General features: G+C 38.3%; 1 protein-coding gene across 1 annotated transcript in view; it reads right to left on the bottom strand.

The window, feature by feature from the left end:
- TGFBRAP1 (transforming growth factor, beta receptor associated protein 1) overlaps window positions 1-15,736 on the bottom strand; it is a 32,014-nt gene extending 16,278 nt beyond the window's left edge. The window contains exons 1-3 of the mRNA XM_009883070.1: window positions 15,052-15,736; window positions 6,235-6,429; window positions 5,103-5,257 (exon numbers count right to left, since the gene is read on the bottom strand). Of these exons, the coding sequence (XP_009881372.1) occupies window positions 5,103-5,257; window positions 6,235-6,429; window positions 15,052-15,736 (1,035 nt within the window). The remainder of the gene's footprint in view (window positions 1-5,102; window positions 5,258-6,234; window positions 6,430-15,051) is intronic.
- Between the last annotated feature and the right edge of the window lie 2,637 nt (window positions 15,737-18,373).

Here is an 18,373-nt window from a genome sequence, read left to right as displayed (position 1 = left end):
GCAGTACATTATGCAATGTACATAAAAATACGATTAAAAAGAGAAGGATAAGCAAACCATATGAAAAGCTATGTGTTACGCAGTTTTAGTGTTCAGGTCATACCTAGACAGATAAAAACTTTACAAGAAGTTCACTAGAAAAACAACACAAAACTACTTTAAATGCTAGGTATTTATTTAATCTGAATGGTAAACTAGTTACTATGAGATTAAATAAAAACACTTGCGCCCAGAATATTTCCAATAGTAAAGAGAATTACTAAAAGCAAGGAACCTAAACTGTGCTCTGTAAAGATTCCACCATTTGTGAAAACACTGGTATTTTGCAAATACACTGAGCTACATCCACACGCCCTCAGTTTTTCCCTTCAACTTTCTCATGAATATATAGCTTTCTAATGTTTAACAGCGTACATGAATACTGTAACTAATAACAGACTTCAACTTTCAATGAAAAGACCCAGAGAACCTGCAATACATCAGAAACGTATTCCAGGCAGGAGGCCTGACACTCTTTAGCAATTCAAGTAGGGCAGACTGATATTCTAATTGGTGATTTTTCACCTTGATTAAAGATTGTGGATTTACCAAGAGAAAAGCTTGGCTTAAGTAAATTAGTCTGTGAATGCTTTACTAATAGATTATCTTAAGGAAATACTTGATCTTGATCATTAGCAAGCCATTAAAACTTATTGATTTGTAAGGTTGTGGGACTTTTCTTGCCTCCCCAGTGTGGCGGAGAGAAAAGCAAAGAGAAGGAAATGTTATCTGGCATACCTTTTCAGACAAACATAACAATATAAAAATAAATCAACAATACTTCATGACATCTTTATATTAATGTTACTATGCTTTATATCCAAGTGTACTATTTCAAAATACACTTAAATAAAGCTAAAAGGGAAATTAAGTGCAGTAATAAAGTAAAGCTACCTCAAATGATTAAGTCACAAAATATCCAAAATATTTTGGATTTATGACTGTGTTATTAGATCAATAAATGGCCATCTGTGAACTGATGAATACCTGTCCGGTCACATTCTTAAGGATGCTGGTAAAGGATTTCATTCTGCAACTATCTGCATCTTGAGGCACCAGAAAAACTTCAAAGTCTGGCCTCAGACTTTCCGTGGAGGGCTGAAGTACTAACATTTCTCACCCTGCTAACTAGTATCAAAAGTAGGTTGTGGGGTTGGTTTTTTTTTGTTTGTTTGTTTTGGGGTTTAAGTCTGTTTTCAATCTTTGTCATGGAGGGACCACTAATATTGACATATTTAGTGAATTAGGACATTGGAATTACATTTGAATTGATCTATGACACTGAAAATACTGCTTTAATTGTAGAGCTTAGTCTGTACAGCAATCTTTTCAACTAGAAGTTGAAAAAAGTTCATTGCTAGTGTAAGTATAGGCCCAAGGAATCAGTTTTAAATTTTAACTGATTAAGTGGTATTCACTTCCATTTAAAAGTTGACATATCTTCACTTGTCCCTTAAAGCCACACAACAAAAAAAGCTGTAGAATGTTTACAGACAGACACTTTCCCAACTTTTTCAAGATGCAGCGATGGGACTGGGAGTATCCAAGTTGATTTTTAGCTGCAAGATAAACACTAGACATGAAGATGTCCTGTGGTAAAGACTATGGAAGCAACAGACCAGGCTGTCTATGGAAAATTCAATATTCTCTCTTTCTCACAGGGTTTTAAAAATGGGCTAGACTTATATACCAACAACATACAATTAACTTTTGTTTATGATAGAAAAAACATCTTGAGTTCTTCCAGGCCCATTTGCCAGAATACTGCAATAGACTTCTTTTTAAAAGGTATTAAGTTACACCCAGTCACAACTCAACGCACTGTGTATTCCTCCATAATTTTTGAAGAACCACTACAGGACTTGAAGTGCTTTAGGTTTAATTCTATATTGTTGACTGAATTCACATTAAAAAGCTAACTACAAAAACATGAAATAAGATTTGTATTCATTTGTATCTGAAAAAGTACTAGAAAACAGTAAGATGACTGCTGAAGCTGCGACAGGTGTAGTAAAGCCTTAATTCTCTCAATTGCCAGAAAAATCCTTTCTAAAATGGTCAGAATTAGCAACTAGATATCCAAAAAGATTTTTTTCTAGAAAGTCACTTCGGCTTTTGGTCAGGTTTGGGTGCAGTTAATATGTTTTTTGAAACTAAAAAGAAATGAGGGGAGGGAAAAAAAAAGAAAAAAGAGAGATACCTATGCAAGATGTGTGTCAATCTAACCAAGGTCTTCACTACCATCAACCATGATTTCTGCAAACTTCAGCTGTCCTGAAAAATTAATAAGTAGTATTCAGTCATTTCATGGTAGCATGGTAGAAAGGCCTTTGTATTCTTCTACCAAAAATTATATCCAGCAAAGCCATCTCCTTGCAACACTTTTGCTTAGCGTTTTTTACCTAGCAGTAATTCTTGATGCTCAGAGACAAAGGAATTTTCATCTAATACGGCAGAGATAAATTTGCAGTCTGCAGTGACCACGGGTTAAATAACAGGTTAGAGCTACTAATGCATGACCTGCTTTTTTCCAATAACTAAATATTGGCTGTACTAATAATTATGAGCACTGTACTTTACTGTTTCAATCCCACTATCATTCTGCATTACCAGCATATATATATATTTATGCTGATACAATACTGCTGATATACAAGAGAGAGAGCACGCACCTCTGTATGCGTGCAATGACAATGCAGTATGGAACTGTAGGAAAAAAAAAAGGTGTAATCAAGAACTATCCTACAATACCATGACTGAGTTCACATCACATGTAAGAGGGCAATACCCATTGCAAACTGCAGAAATTAAAGCACCATGGCACTATACTACATGTACTAGACAATTACTGTCACTCTTCTGTATGGACAAATTATAGTGGCTGGATCAAGTGCCTTAATGCCAAACCCATGCCTTCCTGCCCCTGCTTATATAAAATGGCAAAATAAGGTCTTGAAAATGTCAGCTATTCAGGAATCAGTAAAGCTTGCAAAATAGATATCCGAAGATATCTATTAGAAGATACCTGTTATCTATCTCATATCTATTATCTGAAGAGATCTCTTAAATGGGAGTTAGAACAGAGCAACTATGTGATCCGTTAAAGTACGCCAAAGAAATGTTGCAAGAGACATATGTAAGGCATGTAATTTGGTTGACCTCCATCTGATTTATATTATGCAAGACTACAGGAAAAGAAAGTCTGATGTGCTTGTAACAAAGCTGTCATGACAGCTTTAAGTATTAGAGGCACACTAGAAAGCAAGCAGAACACACTACGTTGTCAACTGCAGATAAGCTCTGAAAAATTGGAGCCAAGTTGAATAATTTTAATATGAGTCAGTGAGAGACTCCACCAATTTAGGCTGGTTAACATCAGTTTGCAAATACAGCCCAGAACTAGAACAGCGTATTTTGCTTTCAAGTTATATGTTTTCTGTTCCTCCGCTGTAGCATGAACGGTAACTGAACACCTCTAAAAGCACATTAAGTTAGAAAGAACTTACAATATTCTTGGAAACAGCAATTTCAGGAAGACAGACATTGTGCACATAAGATATGCGTGAACAGAAACTAACTTATCCTAAAGACAGAAAAACCCTAAATGCAGGAAAACAGGAGGAATGAGATTGTACATCATGTATTTTAGAATTCCAGTTCATCCTATGGCAAAACACAGAAAGATATCTCCCACACTAAAACTACTTAAACTGGAGAGAAATAATTGGAGAATTTGAGGTCATCATACATAGAAGACATTGATTAGATCATGCATCCTTGTCCCCACAGCAGGATTTCAGTTTGCTTCTTTAAACAGATTGCAAAGAAAAAGCTGGAAGTGAAGATGCAAGGAAAAACATGCTGGAAACTGAACTCTGTATTTGCCTAAATACTTTTCAGCTTCAAGTACTTCCAGATAGTTGTACCTTAGCAAAAGGATGGAAAGACTTTTCTGGCCAAGCTTTTTACTTCCAGCAGCCTCACAGCTGTTTGTTCAACGGAGGAGTTCAGGATCAAAATGAAAGCTGATACAAATTTCATTTAATTTAATGACTGCTTTTAAAGGCCCTTGACCAGAATCTAAAGGCCAGGGAATTAATAACTTCTTGAAATTATAAAAAAACACAAACAAACCAAAACCAGACTCCTGACAGACTGAATCATTTTGGACCACTGCAATTCTGTAAGTTCCACAGTCATGTTCCAAACTTTACATCTTCCTAAACAAACCAAAATTCATATAACAGATACTATTTTAAAGCAACAAGATACTGCAAAGTATATTAAAAAAAAATAATCAGATTTTCTGCAGGTTACAGATCAAATTTTGCTTTTACAAAAAGGAAGAAATCAAATCAAATATTAATTCACCTATTTGGTAAGTAGAGATTTCATTTTACTTTTTTCAAGTTCCAGTTTCTAAATGACAAATAGGAACAAAACCAGTAGAATATGTATTGTATTATAAACCAGAATTGGAAGGAATAAGTACAAGTCTCTAATCAACACTTGAATCAAAGAGTTACCAAGATACTTTGCCACACAAAAATCTTAAATGTAAGTACTACTTGCATGATTTCAGAAGTAGGATGTATTTGCTTTAGATTTCCCATCACTTCACTTCAAAGTTTTACTACTGTGGAGTTTAAGGTATGGTGAGAATCTGTGGTAAAAAATGTAAAGCCTAAAACTTCTGATTTGAAATCCCTACTTTTTTAAACAGCAGTAACAAACAACTGAACCTAGTATGAAGGAAGCATCACAGCGTATTTTCTATCACTAGTTTTTCAGTTTTGTTTTCAATTTTTTCAAGTTACACAGTTGAAAAACAAAAAACCCAACACCAAAAACATAGCAGAACAGCAGCATTCAACCCTGCCAAAGCCTTTAGAAGCACAAGCCAATTCAGCAGCACCTCTATTTCCTCAGGCTGAAACCATAAAAGGTATCAGATTTCTCTTCAATGTAAATTCCTCCCCCACCCTCTGTAGTCACTTGAGCATTGGTATACACGGCACCACTGAGAAATTTATATTTTCATGAAAATGAAATGAGGGACAGACCTGAAATTTCTCTTTTGGAATATTCCTTCGAGCTCCTTTTGCTAGAACAAGGGCTTCTTCCACTCTGTGGCTAGCTAGAAGATCTTGAATTTGTTTTTCCAAAGGTAAAGGCACCAAGATGTACACACCCTTATTAGTAGCAACAATCACCTTTCCTAGACAGAGCAAACAAAGGTAGTCAGTTTACATTTTCTACAGAAAAAAACACAGTTCAGAAATAAGCTTTAGGATTTACTGTTTAAGATACAAGAACCTAAACAGTGTTAAATTTACAAAACTCATCTTTGACGTTATGGTATTTACTAGATAGTATAGTTTACCTGTAAATTGCACCTCAGAAATACAGAGATAACAGTAAATTTATTTATTTACAGCAGATTTTGTTCCACTCCAAGTAAATGAAACTGGCTATAATTTCTCGTGATAAACTAAGCTGTAAATGCTACTACTGAAACTATTGCCCAGATTCCAGAGAATAGGGACTTTTAACTGCCAGTTATTTCCAAAGGCTTACATTACAATTTTGTAAGTTGTATATCAAAGGTAGCAAGAAACATACAGTTCATAGTTTGTAGCTCTCCTGGAAGAAAACAGCAACGCAATGTAATCCCACCCTTAAAAGTTCTTAATTGAAGAATAGATCAAAAGAACTTTTTGTATTTTTTGTTTATCAATTCTTTATGAAATATCCCCTTTAAAACCTCTTACAGGTATTTTAGAAAGGAATACAAACGAACAATTTTTGAGATGTTAGAACTTTGTCTGTATAGTCAATGGACAAATACCTGTAGCTCACAATTATTGACTTGTAGCATTAAATTTACATTGCTCCTTTGAAAGAAATACGTTACAAGAAAAAGCTCTAACCCCATAGACTCCTACCCAACAATTAATTTGACAATTAGAGCACATTTAATGAGTATACGCTTTGTTAGAAGTGTGGAATTTTGGATTACTAAAGTTTTCCTATCATAGTCTGCAGGAATCTAACCAGAAAAGCATTTGCAACAAAATTTTCAAGAGTTAACATGCTTGCTAGATATTTTGTTTAAAAAAACAAACTAAAGTGACTGTGCCCAGAGTGGCAGTTGCTCCAGAATTACTGATGCAAAAAAGTGTCTTTTTTTAATACCTTCAAAGTCCTGTAGAATGTGACCTTCTTTAAAAGGCAGCGTTTGCTTTTGCTGCTGGTCCAGCATGCTGTGCACTGTAATGAACTCATCATCAAGAGCAACCACGTAAGGAAAGCACAAAGCTGCTCCAATCACATTCTCTGACCAGTGCACAGGGGCACGCTGCGAAATGCCGTCTACAGTTGCAAACATGCCTACAAAAAGGGAAAAACAAAGCCTGAGGCTCATACTAGTTGAAGAATGTTCATTTTTTCCCAATATGAAGCATGGGTACCAAGGTACAGAAATGAGCATACCATGTCTTCCTGGACCTTATAGGCCTGTTGGTTAGTTCAGTTCAATTTTTTTTTTTTTTTAATTCTTTCTCCTTCACCACGGAAGAAGACAACACCAAAAACTGAACAGAGAGGAATACCGAAAGAAACTAGCAAGAATTATTCAAGTTTACTAAGTTTCAGGTTTTTTTAAAAAGAATTATGCCAAGTAGTTGGAATTCATTTCAAAACACTGATATTTACTGAGACCCAGCATTCAAACAACACTACCTTAGTAGGAGCTGCAGACCTGAGCTGCCTGACCTGTCTGGCAATACAGGCACATTTGTTCCTTGTAGTGTCAAGTGTCTAAAGAGCATTTCAGTTGACAGACAATCATTTACTTATTCTTCTTCACTTTTGCTACAGCAAAATTTTCACAGAACAAGCGTCCGGCCCCTTGGGACAAGTCACTTCCTGTGAGACATCTGTGTTTTCAATCATTTGAAAAAAATGCTGTCTTCAAAGTAACCCTGTTAAATCTTCAGTTAATTTGCATTTTTCTTTGCCACTGTCTTTCCTCCTATCTATTCTGTCCTCATTCCTTCTCCTAGCTTAACAGAAGTTTGACTTGGTTTTGGACCACATGCCAATGTTTCTATTTATGCTACTTGGTACTCCCCACTTCTTCCCGAGACATTAATTGAAGAAAATCTCCAGCCAAAGTTTTCAAACCCAGTTCAGTAACCCTCTTCCAGCTCAGCCATACTGAAGCACTATGTAAACTTCTGTTTTAAACACGAATGCATACCCCTTAAAACCAGTATTCTCATGCTATTAGAAAGACAAGTCCTTGAAAACTGTTCTTTGGCAGGAACGAGCCACTTGACAGCTGGCAGAATAAGTGAGCTCTAAAGGACAGAGGAGATTAAATGGTTATGTTATTCAATTTACAAAAATCTCTGCCAAACAGAGGATAATGAGGTAAGGGTAGCTGGGTAGGAGGACCATAGCAGGGCTAGGGGTGAAGGAAAACAGAAGGTTGTAAATTTTTACAGAACTACAGTATACAGACTAAGCTTCTGGATCCTTTACAGCAGCTTTGAAATGATCAGCCCTTTCCCTTGACTAAGGGTGCAACACAAAATAAAACGTTGACATCTGACTATTAGCAAATATTACTATTTGCTTTTTCACTATAATGATCAGCTTTTCAATCACAGCACCTTACAGATTTTTTTTTTTTTTGGCCATAATATATAATTCCCAGTTTCCTCTATAGGTCTCAATATTCTTACAGATCAGAAGTAGAACTTCATGCCAGGCAGACTGCACTATCCATTTTTAGTGCCTTCCAGTTGTTACCCTGTGCTATAATCCCATTTCAAAAACTGTGAGAAAACTTGAGTTAAATACATATTAACCAGTACGTATACTACTAACCAGTAGTAAATTCAGTGCTAATTATATTTGAAATAATAATTCTTAGAATTTTCTATTTTTCTGACATTCTCAAAAAAAATTATAAAACCTGATTTTAAAAACTTTTTTTTTTAATGACACAGCTCTTTTTTAGGTAATTTCAAAAAATCCTTTATGGAAGTGAATGCGTCTGCAGAGCAATGCACAGTACTTTTCCAAGTCAACGCCTCTCTACATCCCTTTGCCCTCAATAGCTACAGCTTCTGTGGTAGAACGATGTATTTTCTGTCTTCATCCTGTTCTCACCTAAAGATAACAATAAACATGACAACTACAATCAGAAACCATGGCTTTTTTATAGTACAGGAATGCATTTGATGAAACTGAGATGAAGTCAGTAATCAATTCTGTATTAAAAATGCATACGCTATCCAAAGGTTAGAAAAGTTACCCAAACACAGCTACACTGTTTTCCACACCAAGAGATCTAGAAATTTATAGAATCACAGAATAATTTAAGTCAGAAGGGGTTTCTGAAGGACAGCCAGCCCAGCCCCCCCGCTCAAAGTGAGACCAACTTACATCAGGTTACGCAGGACTTTGAGCAATACACTGTAGATTTTACTTGTTTGTTTTAAAACAAAAAGCTGCTTAGTAAAAAATACCTGTAAAAATTGAAATAAAACTTCTTTATTAGTATTACTACTTTTTTAAAAAGGAATATGAAAACTTGTAAGTTATCACAAAAGTTGACAGCACGAGGAACACTATGAGTGGGTGAAAACAAGAAGAGAACAAGCTGGTTACTGTTGACTGCCCTGATTTATGTCATCAGCTGTGCGAAAAGCCACTGTGTAACCTTCTGTGAATCATTCTGCTTAGTACCTGTGGGCTTGTTACAATTTACTCCATTTGTAGTCTACTCAATCACTATACAACTGTTCAAACCATGCACCACTGAGAAGAGTTTATTCTGGAAAAGCAAAAGGAATAAACTAAAATTAGGTATTTAAAATTTGTAATTTTTTTTACTCATTAAAGTAATGGAATAGTTGAAGCAGCAAGGGATCTCTGGAAACTTGTCTAGTCCAACTTCCCTGCTCAAAGTAGGGTCAACTAGAACATGTTCCTGAAGACCTCGCCCAGTCAGGTTTTGAGTACCTTTGAGAACAGAGACTCCACATCCTCTCCAAGACCTGTTTCCTGGTTTGACCACCATCACAATGAGGAATTTGTTTTCTTATGTTTATGTAGAACTTCCTGTATTTCAGTTTGTACCAACTGCCTCTCACCCTTTTGCTGGATACAATACCACTGAGCAGTCTGGCTGTGTCTTCTTTACGCTACCCATACATGTTGGTAAGAACTCTGCAAGCATTTTCTTCTTCAGACTGAACAGTCTCAGCATTCTCAGCCTCTCCACATATGAACTGCTCCAATCACTTAGTTATCTTTCTGGTCCTTCAGGGGATTTACTCCAGTATCTCTGTGCCACTCCGGGGAGTCCAGAACTGGAACCAGCACTCCAAACACAGTCTCACTACAACTGAGGGGAAAAACTGCCTCTTTCAGCCTGCTGGCAGCATTTTCCTAATCGAATTATTTAGGTTGGAAAAGACCCTTAAGATCATTGAGTCCAACTGTTAACCTAACACTACCATGCCCACCACTAAATGCAGTGCAGTAGGCTGTTGGACTTCTTTGCCACAAGGGCACATTGTAGGCTCATGGTCACTTTGCCCACCAAAGCCCCTAAGTCCCTCTCTGCAAATCTGCTTTCCAGTCAGTCAGCCCCCAGCCTGTACAGGTACATGGGGACTGTCCCTCCCTAGGTGCAGGACTTGACATTTCCCTCTGCTGAACTTTGAGGTTCCTGTCAGCTCATTTCTCCAGCCTATCAATGTCCCTCCAAATGGCAACCAAATCCCCTAGTGTATCAGCCACTCCTCCGACTTTTGTATCACCTGCAAACTTGCTGAAGGTGCAATCTGCCCCACCATCCATGTCATTAATGAAGATGTTAGTATTGACCTCAGTATGGACACCCTACAGTCCATGACTAGTGATTGGCCTCCAGCTGGACTTTGTGCTGCTCACTACATACCTTTAAGCCAGGCTTTCAATCCACATCACTGTTTCTGTAGCTCATTCTTCATCTGTTTGTCTACAAAGATGTAGACAAAGCATCAAAAGCCTTGCTGAAGTTCACAATATCACTGCGTTCCCCTCATCCACCAAGCTAGGCATCTAATCACAGAAGATTATCAGGCTGGTCAGGCAATTTCCCTTTTGTAAATCCATGTTGATTACTCCAAATCACATTCTTGTCCTTTGCATATTTGGAAATAGCTTCCTGGATTTTCTTCATCACCTTTCTGTGTATCAAGGTAAAGCTGGCCAGCCTGTAGTTCCCTGGATCCTTTCCCTTGATCATTTAAGGCAGAAGTAAAGACATCTGTTTTCTTCCAGTCCTGTGGAACATTCCCTGATCATCATCACCTTTCAAAGATAATCAAGAGTGGCCTCACAATGACATTCACCACTATCCTCAAGCATTCATGGGTGCAACCCTATCAGGTCCCGTGGATTTGTCTGTCCAATTTATTTATTTGTTCCATAACCCGATCCTTCTCTAGTGAGGGCAGGTTTTTGTTGCTCTGGATTTTCCCACTGGTCCTAGGGGCTGAGGATTCCTGAAGGAATGTCATACCAGTAACAAGTGAGGTAAAGGCGGCATTAAGCACCTCAGCCTTTTCCATGTCTTTTGGCACCAGGTCCCCCACCCCATTCAGCAGCGGGCATCCATTAGCCTTCCTTTGCTGCTGATACACTTGTAGAAGCTCTTTTTGTTGCCCTTCATGGTGCTCAGCAGAGTCAATGCCAGACGGACTTTGGCATCCTTAACCCCAACCTCACATGCTTGGACAGTGTCTCTATATTCCTCCTAGGTCACCCGGCCCTGCTGTCACCTCATTTGCTTCCTTTTTCTACTTGAGTTAAGAGCTGCTTGTTCATTAATGCAGGCCTCCTCCCACCTTTGCTTGTTTTCCTGCACATTGGAATGGACCACTCTTGAACTTGGAGGAGGTAGTCCTTCTCTCCAGGACAATATCCCATACGACGTTTTTAAGCAGGATCCTGAACAAACCTAAGTCTGCTGTCCAGGCTGCGATCTTTTTGCTTTATTCCCTTCTCTCAGGATTCTGAACTTCACCATCTCACGGACACTCCAGCAATGCTGCTCCCCTGACATTCACATCCCTAACCAGGTTCAACAAAGCACATCCCCTCATCAGCTCCTCAGTCACCTGTGTCAAGAAGTTAACACCAACGCACTCCAGAAATCTCCTGGACTGCTTGTGCCCTGCTGTGCTGCCCCTCTAGCGGGTGTACTGGAGTGGTTCAAGTGCCCCCTAAGAACCAGGGCCTGCAAATACAGGTTCCTTCCTGTTATCTGAAGAAGGCCTCACCTATGTTTCCCCCCTGATAAGATGGCCTGTAGCAGCCACTCACCACAATGTCACCCATATTAGTCTGCCCTCTAACCCTAATCCATTAACTCTCATCTGCCTCCTCCTTTGTCCCAAGGCACACCACCACACCTTCCTGCTGCTCTCATGTAAGGGGTAACCCCTACCTCAGCTGTTAACACATAGCTGTGCTGATTTCCCAGAAAATGTGAGAGAGCTTTCACCATCATGTTTTGCACACACTACTTTGTCTGCACATGCCTGAAGCAGGACCTCTTCAACCCCGTTTGTTCATTACAAAGTCTTTCATCCACATCATCCAGAGTTGGCCAACTCAGCCTACAACCTAGTTTAAATCCCTGTCACCAGGTTGGTCAGCTTGTTGTCAAAACCACTTTTGCCTCACTTGGCCTGGTGAATCCCATCTCTTCCTTAAATAGGGGTCCATAGTCATAAAAGCTAAATCCCTTGTCACCACAAGCTGTGCAACCAGTTGGTGATCTGCATTATCCACCCACTCCTTCTCAAGATGTTCCTCCTCACTCGCTAATTCCTCCTGGTGCTACTGCATTGTACAGGCTCAGATGATTTGTTGGACAGAGCTTCCCGATTCTCACCTGCTACCAGAACACCAGAACATATTCTGTAGATGCAGATCTGCAGGCAGAGAAGGAGGATTCTTCCTTTTATGAGAAGTCACAAGTTTCCAGCCTTTGCCATCACAGAACAAGCAGAGACTCAGCCTGCTCTTCCCTCAGTACAGTTGGGGTTTCAAGCTCATGCCTGGGTTCTGAAGAAGATTCAATTTCCTTTTCGTCATCTCTGATGCCACGCATTCTGCTGACCTCCTCCTGTACCTCCTTTACTTGGCAACACAAATCCTCAACCAAACACACATCTCCTGCAACCAAAGACAGAATTTCTCCCTGCCTTAGTCTCAGCAAGAGGCACTAAGAGCTCTCTTCACCTCAAGACCTGAAGAGCTGCACCGTCCCGTGGGAGCTTAGTCTGAGTTGAAGCCTCTGACGTTTTGAGGAAGTTGTTCCAGCTGGTGCTAGGAAGCGTGCCCTGTGCCAACATGTGAGAACTGTTCAATGAAATTTTAAAAAACTAAAGCCTCTGTACGACAGGAAATCTGATTAGAAACATGCTTCATGAAATGAAGAACTGAATTTTTGTAAGCACAGTTTCATACACAATCAGGAAAAATTGATTTTCAATTCTGAATGAACTAATTACTGGACAGAATGAAGGTGCATCAAAAATTAAGTTCCTCCTCCCTTTGAAAGAATGAGCTATATACTAACTGCAATTAGAGCCAAAGTACCAAATTGCTAAGTCTATGGATCAACTATGAACAATTCTAACAATCAGTTTGAAATGCAAAGAATCCAGGTAATGAAAAAGGTTACATAACCAAGAAACACAAAGATGTTTTACTTTATGATTACCACTTCAGGCAGTTGCTTTCTGCCATTCTAAATTCCAGTCTTAACTCAAAAGTAAATTAATCTAGATAAATGTCACTTCAAACACTATAAAGCCAGATATATTAATGCAGAATACATCCACGTCAGTAAAAGAGGCTGAATTTAGAATAGATGCTCTACCAAGTGCCAAACAAACATGCCTTAACCAATAAGACACACAAAAGCAAACCAAAATTAGAACTGAAGATTTACATCAAGCTTTTCCAAGTCCATTCACTTCACAGCAGAGGCCTACCTCAAATGCCACGACATACAACGCTTCGGTATTTTAAAGGTGCTCAACAACTTCACAGACAAGTGTTAAAGACACTAAGAACTTTACCAAGGAAGATCAGCAAGATGGATAATACTGATCAAAACAACAGTGGGGATGGAATAGAGAACAGATGATTAAAAAAAACCCCACAAGCTGAATTAGGCAAGGAAAAACCGCACATTTCATAGCAACCAGTCTTTGTAAGGTGTCTGAGCTAGCACAAGGTAGATTTTGCCTGCATTATGGGGAAAAATGGAAGTTTATAGCTTGTTCAGAGCTGCAAAAGTGCATTTGCTTAAGGTATCCTATATCTGATATTTTAACCCCAGGATAGTCTGCTTACACAAGGATGATGGATTTTATGAGTAAAGGTCTTATTATACAGCTCTCTTCTAGAACACCGGGTAAAAGCAAAAGTCAGACTAAATAAAATTCTGCTTTCTGACTAAACACAATTACACTTTTTAAAGTGTATCTGTTCTTCTTAAATCAAAACCCAAATGAACCAGTTGAACAGAATCTGGTTTAACATTCCTAAAAAGATAAATAAAGATTAAATTAAGAATGGGATCTCCTTAGAAACATGTCAAAAGAATGCTTTCAGACAGTCAATTCACATATTTCAACTTTCACAGAACTACTAAAATGGTTAATGTCCACAAATACATGTCCACATTTAAAGCAACTAACAGTTCGAATATGAAGTGGGCAACCAAGATGACTTAGAAAGCCATACGTCTGGAAAAAAAAAGTTTATTTTGGAACATCTTTAATTTGCATAAACTGATGTTCTAATGAGTCTCTAGTTCTTTCAAGAAAAACTAGTGAGTTGATGTACATCTCACAGTCTAGTCACAGACAAAACTTCAGTATAAACAACTGATTGCACTCTTGCTTTTCTATGGAATTTATATAAAAAAAAATAAACCCCATGCAGATCCCTGAATTAAGGACCTAAATATTTGTGATTTTTGTGTCATGCTATTCCCAATGTGTCAGGGAAGATACATAAACTACATTTCCTAAATGGAGAGTCATATGGCAAACAGCATGAAAGCGTTCTGCCTATGGTCTGTCAGCTCTGGGATATTGCAGCTTTTCCAAAAAAAGCTCAAGATTACTGACCTCACAGCATATTGTTGATTTAGACATTAGATTACAGCAGCAGTAGTCCTTATAATCATCTGTCTATTAGACAAAAGCATTAATTCACATGATCTGACTTTGGTTTTGCAATACAAAACTATCATTTTCTGTAAAACAGAGCTGAAAAATACTGTTAGATATTAGGCAAATGGGAGCATAAAAACTGGCTAGTATCTGACAACATCTGCAGTTAGGACATAGTTTACTTCTACAGGAGTTAGTATATAGTTTACTTCCACTAACATTTCTTACTATCACTGTAGTACAACATACCTACTTGTGAATCTGTCACAAGCTATAAAATGGACTTCGTATGAACTCCCCTTAATAGCAAGTGAGGAAAAAATTAACTCATCTACATTGATTTAACAATTTTATAGCAACATGGAGCTCCTCAAAATCCAGTCCGGCTAGTCACTACAGAGAGGCTATCAGCCTCTGAAGTTTCACCTGGTATCAACCAAGTTTTTTTTTTACACTGGGCTGCAAGATACTCCTACTGGTAGCTGTCTATACTGAAATGAATCTTTCTACAGACATGATTAAAATACTAACAATCAGATTTTTGTGCATTATAAAAGTAGGAGAGTTATAGTAATACTTAGAGCCAAAAAATTACCATCTACCTTTTTATCTTAACATTGCAGTATAGCCCTGTAAAGAAAATTATCATTATTGTGCACAACACTTAATCAATTAAGCTTCGCTTCCAAAATTGAGAGAAATTAAGAGGGAGAAGTTAAAAAAATTGCAAAAAAATTACAATCCTTAATCTCACCTAGGCCTCCGGGGCCAGCCAACAGAAACTCTTGTCTGCCTATCCTTTTCACAATTGGCCGTTTCTCATCACTGCAATAAGGAAACAGATCCTGGGAGACGCCAGTATTATAATTCAAAATGATATACTGTGTAGTAAGTGCAAGACATAAGTAATAACCATCTACGGCCACAGCACAGGGTTGCTCTGGAGTAAATACTTCCTTCACTATCTGGACTCTGTCTTCAAACACCATGAACATTTGAATGGTCCGCCGCTTGACCGAGATAATGCAGACTTCGACACAGAAAGGATCCCCACTCACAGGGTTTTCATTTACTGCAAATGTTACAGCTCCTTTGATTCTAGCACCAGTGGGGACGGGTTCCAAGTTCATCATGTTAACTAGTGTTATTGTGTTGTCGCAAAGCACAAGAAGCCTGGTGAGGGCAGAGGCTGCTTTCAACTCACTCACAGGCTTCTTCAAGCCCAGGTATTTATGCAGTTGCTTGGTAGCAGCAAAAGTTATTTTTCCAGCTGTTGATATCTTTTCATCCAACAGAAAGTGATAGATAAAGCAGTCATTGGTTCCAATATAGAGGTTCTTTCCACAACACTCAATGCACTCGATGTTGATGTAATTTTTGTCTCCCATTAACATCTCCCGCTCAACAGCAGAAACGAGCTTGAAAGCTTTAACACTCATTGTGTCTTCTGGGTGATCTGATTAAAGAGAAAAAAAAAAGCACTATTTACTTCCACACACATAACCAAATATCAGAGGTAGCAATTTAACGTTCACCAATACAAAAACTTCATTGTTGCATTTTTTTAGTCGTCTATACTCTATTTCCAACCTGATTATACAAGCCATAATGAGCACATTAATAACCACAGAAATGAGTTGAATTGTATGCTTCCACTTCAAGTCTATTCTGAAGCAGATTCACAACAGCACTCAGCTATTTTGAAGTGATGCTTTCTCCACAAGTAACCAGCATATTACTGGCTCTCTCAGACACTTTGGCACTACAAGTGGTTCCTGCTAGTACTTAGTGATTTATAAGCCTGTCACGTAAAGGTTTCTATCACCTGTATATGAAAACATACAAGCTTCGGCTCTCAGATTTCTAGAGAAGCGACAAGGCATTTAGAGCAACAAGTTAACATGTTGCTTTACACTCAGTTTAGGCCTATTAGCACTTAGTCTCTTAGCAAAATATCATAGCCATATTCTATTTTAACACATACTTTACATCCCTTACTCTCCAGCAATCAGAAATACATAACCTCCAAGCCACTTAAATAACAATTTACACAAGGTATCATCCATCTTGCAATAAAAGCTGTGGGTTTGGTTTGGTTTTGGTGGGACGTGGGTTTTTTTGGTGGGGGGATTGTTTTTTGTTTTTTTGTTTTTTTTGTTTTTAATAATACCTGTTATTCAGTGCTACTTACACATTCTCTGTATCAGACTATATGCATCAGCAATTATAAGGCACATTCACACAATTTGGACGCGTGGTCCATAAAGCATTCATTAAGCTCAAGATGCAATATCACTGAAATTAAGAGGTTTTGTTCATTAATATCACAACTACTCCAAAAGACTGTCTTTATGTGCAAAGCAGCACTTCTGTTCTTCATATTCCGCAAATTATACCTACCCTTTTACAACCAAGCACTGTCAAGGGACAGATGCAATTTACAGAGCAATTAATATTGTTTTCAAAACCATCCGTGTAATTTCACTGTACTCCAGACTAGTGTTATTTTTATAAGAAGCCAGAAGACAACTGTGCTCAACATTCCAAAGAAGGGCAGATGAGAAATTGCTGACTTTGTTTAATCACCATTCAGTTTGTTGACTAGTCTGTAACAACCACTTAGCCAACACAGGTGAAGATGCAACAGTAAACATCTTGAACAGATTTGAGAAATAACCTACAATTACTTCTAGTCCATGTGTACAATGGAGATATAAAACATCAAAGGAAATTTCTGTGGACCAGAGAGACCAACATCAACAAAATGCTTTTGTGAACAAACCATAGTAAAAATGAATTTAATATCAAATTATTACACCTAAAAAAATCCTTTGCTTTTACAAAAGAACATTGAAAACCATGGCAAAAATTTCCGAAAGTGAGTGAAAAAAGGTAAGGCACACAACTCGCAAGTAACCACTAAGTAAAATTTTAACAGACTAAGAATATAGCCAGAAGCAAACCATGCTACAAAGAGATCGTTGTGATCTTTTACACCAAGAATTTACTATTTTTTTCAGAAGTGAAATAGACTTTAGTTTGGGCTTCCATGACATTTTTAAACTGCATCCTCACCTAGGGTGCAAATAAAGTGTTCTGACCTTCAATGAAAACCCCCAAACCCAGGAAATAACACACAAATAGCCTAAGGTAAAATGATAATGCAAGTCTCTGGCAACACAGCCATGTTATCCTCCAACATTATCAGAAAAAACACAGCAAGTTAAAAGTTAAAGAGGGCTGCCCAAAGGTTGAGTGCCAAAAAAACCCCAACCATTTTCAGGAGCCTGTGTGTAGCCCGAACTGATAAGCTATTGGAGAGGTGAGCCAGCTTTTGTACCTGAACCTGTCAACAACTTAACGCTCCTGTAGCCCAAGCTAAAAATGTTAATGCACGCCACTGGGAGAACTACTGAATTTCGCTCCTCACCAAGATGTATTAAAAACCTCACAAAATGAAAGTAGATGAAAAGTATATAAGGAAAATCAAAATAGACACACAACATTCCTAAGGCACCAAAGGAACGACAACAAAAAAATCTCTAGACATAAAGCCCTAAGCAGAAAGAACAAGAAATATAATGTAGTACTACATAACCCTGGTAGCACAGATATTAAAAGGTCCACGCTAGACGAAAGGTGTGAAAAAGCTTTTAAGAACAACCAACGTCAACACACATCATCTGCATGTGATTTTATTTTTTTACGTTTATTTAGTTCTCATTTCTAAGAGCTTAGGGGCCTATGAGGACTGCAAAGAAACAGGCTCTGCAGAACCTGCTGTCCCTTTAAAGTGCCAGAGGCCGCCCCAGAGTTACAAGCAGGAGTCCGTCAGTATGCCACTTCGTAGCTGTTCAGAACTCCGGAAAACAAGATACTGGGGATGTCTGCTGTCAAAAAATAATCAACAGGCAAGCAAATTATCAAACTCCTAAATTCTATTTTCCTGAGCGCACTGATAACCCTGCACGCGCTCATTTCCGGCAGAAGGTGGGCAGCAGCTCTCCCCCACTGTTGTCAAGCGAGACATTGCCCTGCCTTTACGTTTCGTCTGCTGCTGCCCCGCAAACCAGCCC

This window comes from Charadrius vociferus, unplaced genomic scaffold (assembly GCF_000708025.1).
Source record: "Charadrius vociferus isolate BGI_N301 unplaced genomic scaffold, ASM70802v2 scaffold92, whole genome shotgun sequence".
Classification (NCBI taxonomy): domain Eukaryota; kingdom Metazoa; phylum Chordata; class Aves; order Charadriiformes; family Charadriidae; genus Charadrius; species Charadrius vociferus.
Note: the sequence above shows the minus strand (reverse complement) of the source record. Positions and strands in the feature narration are given on the sequence as shown.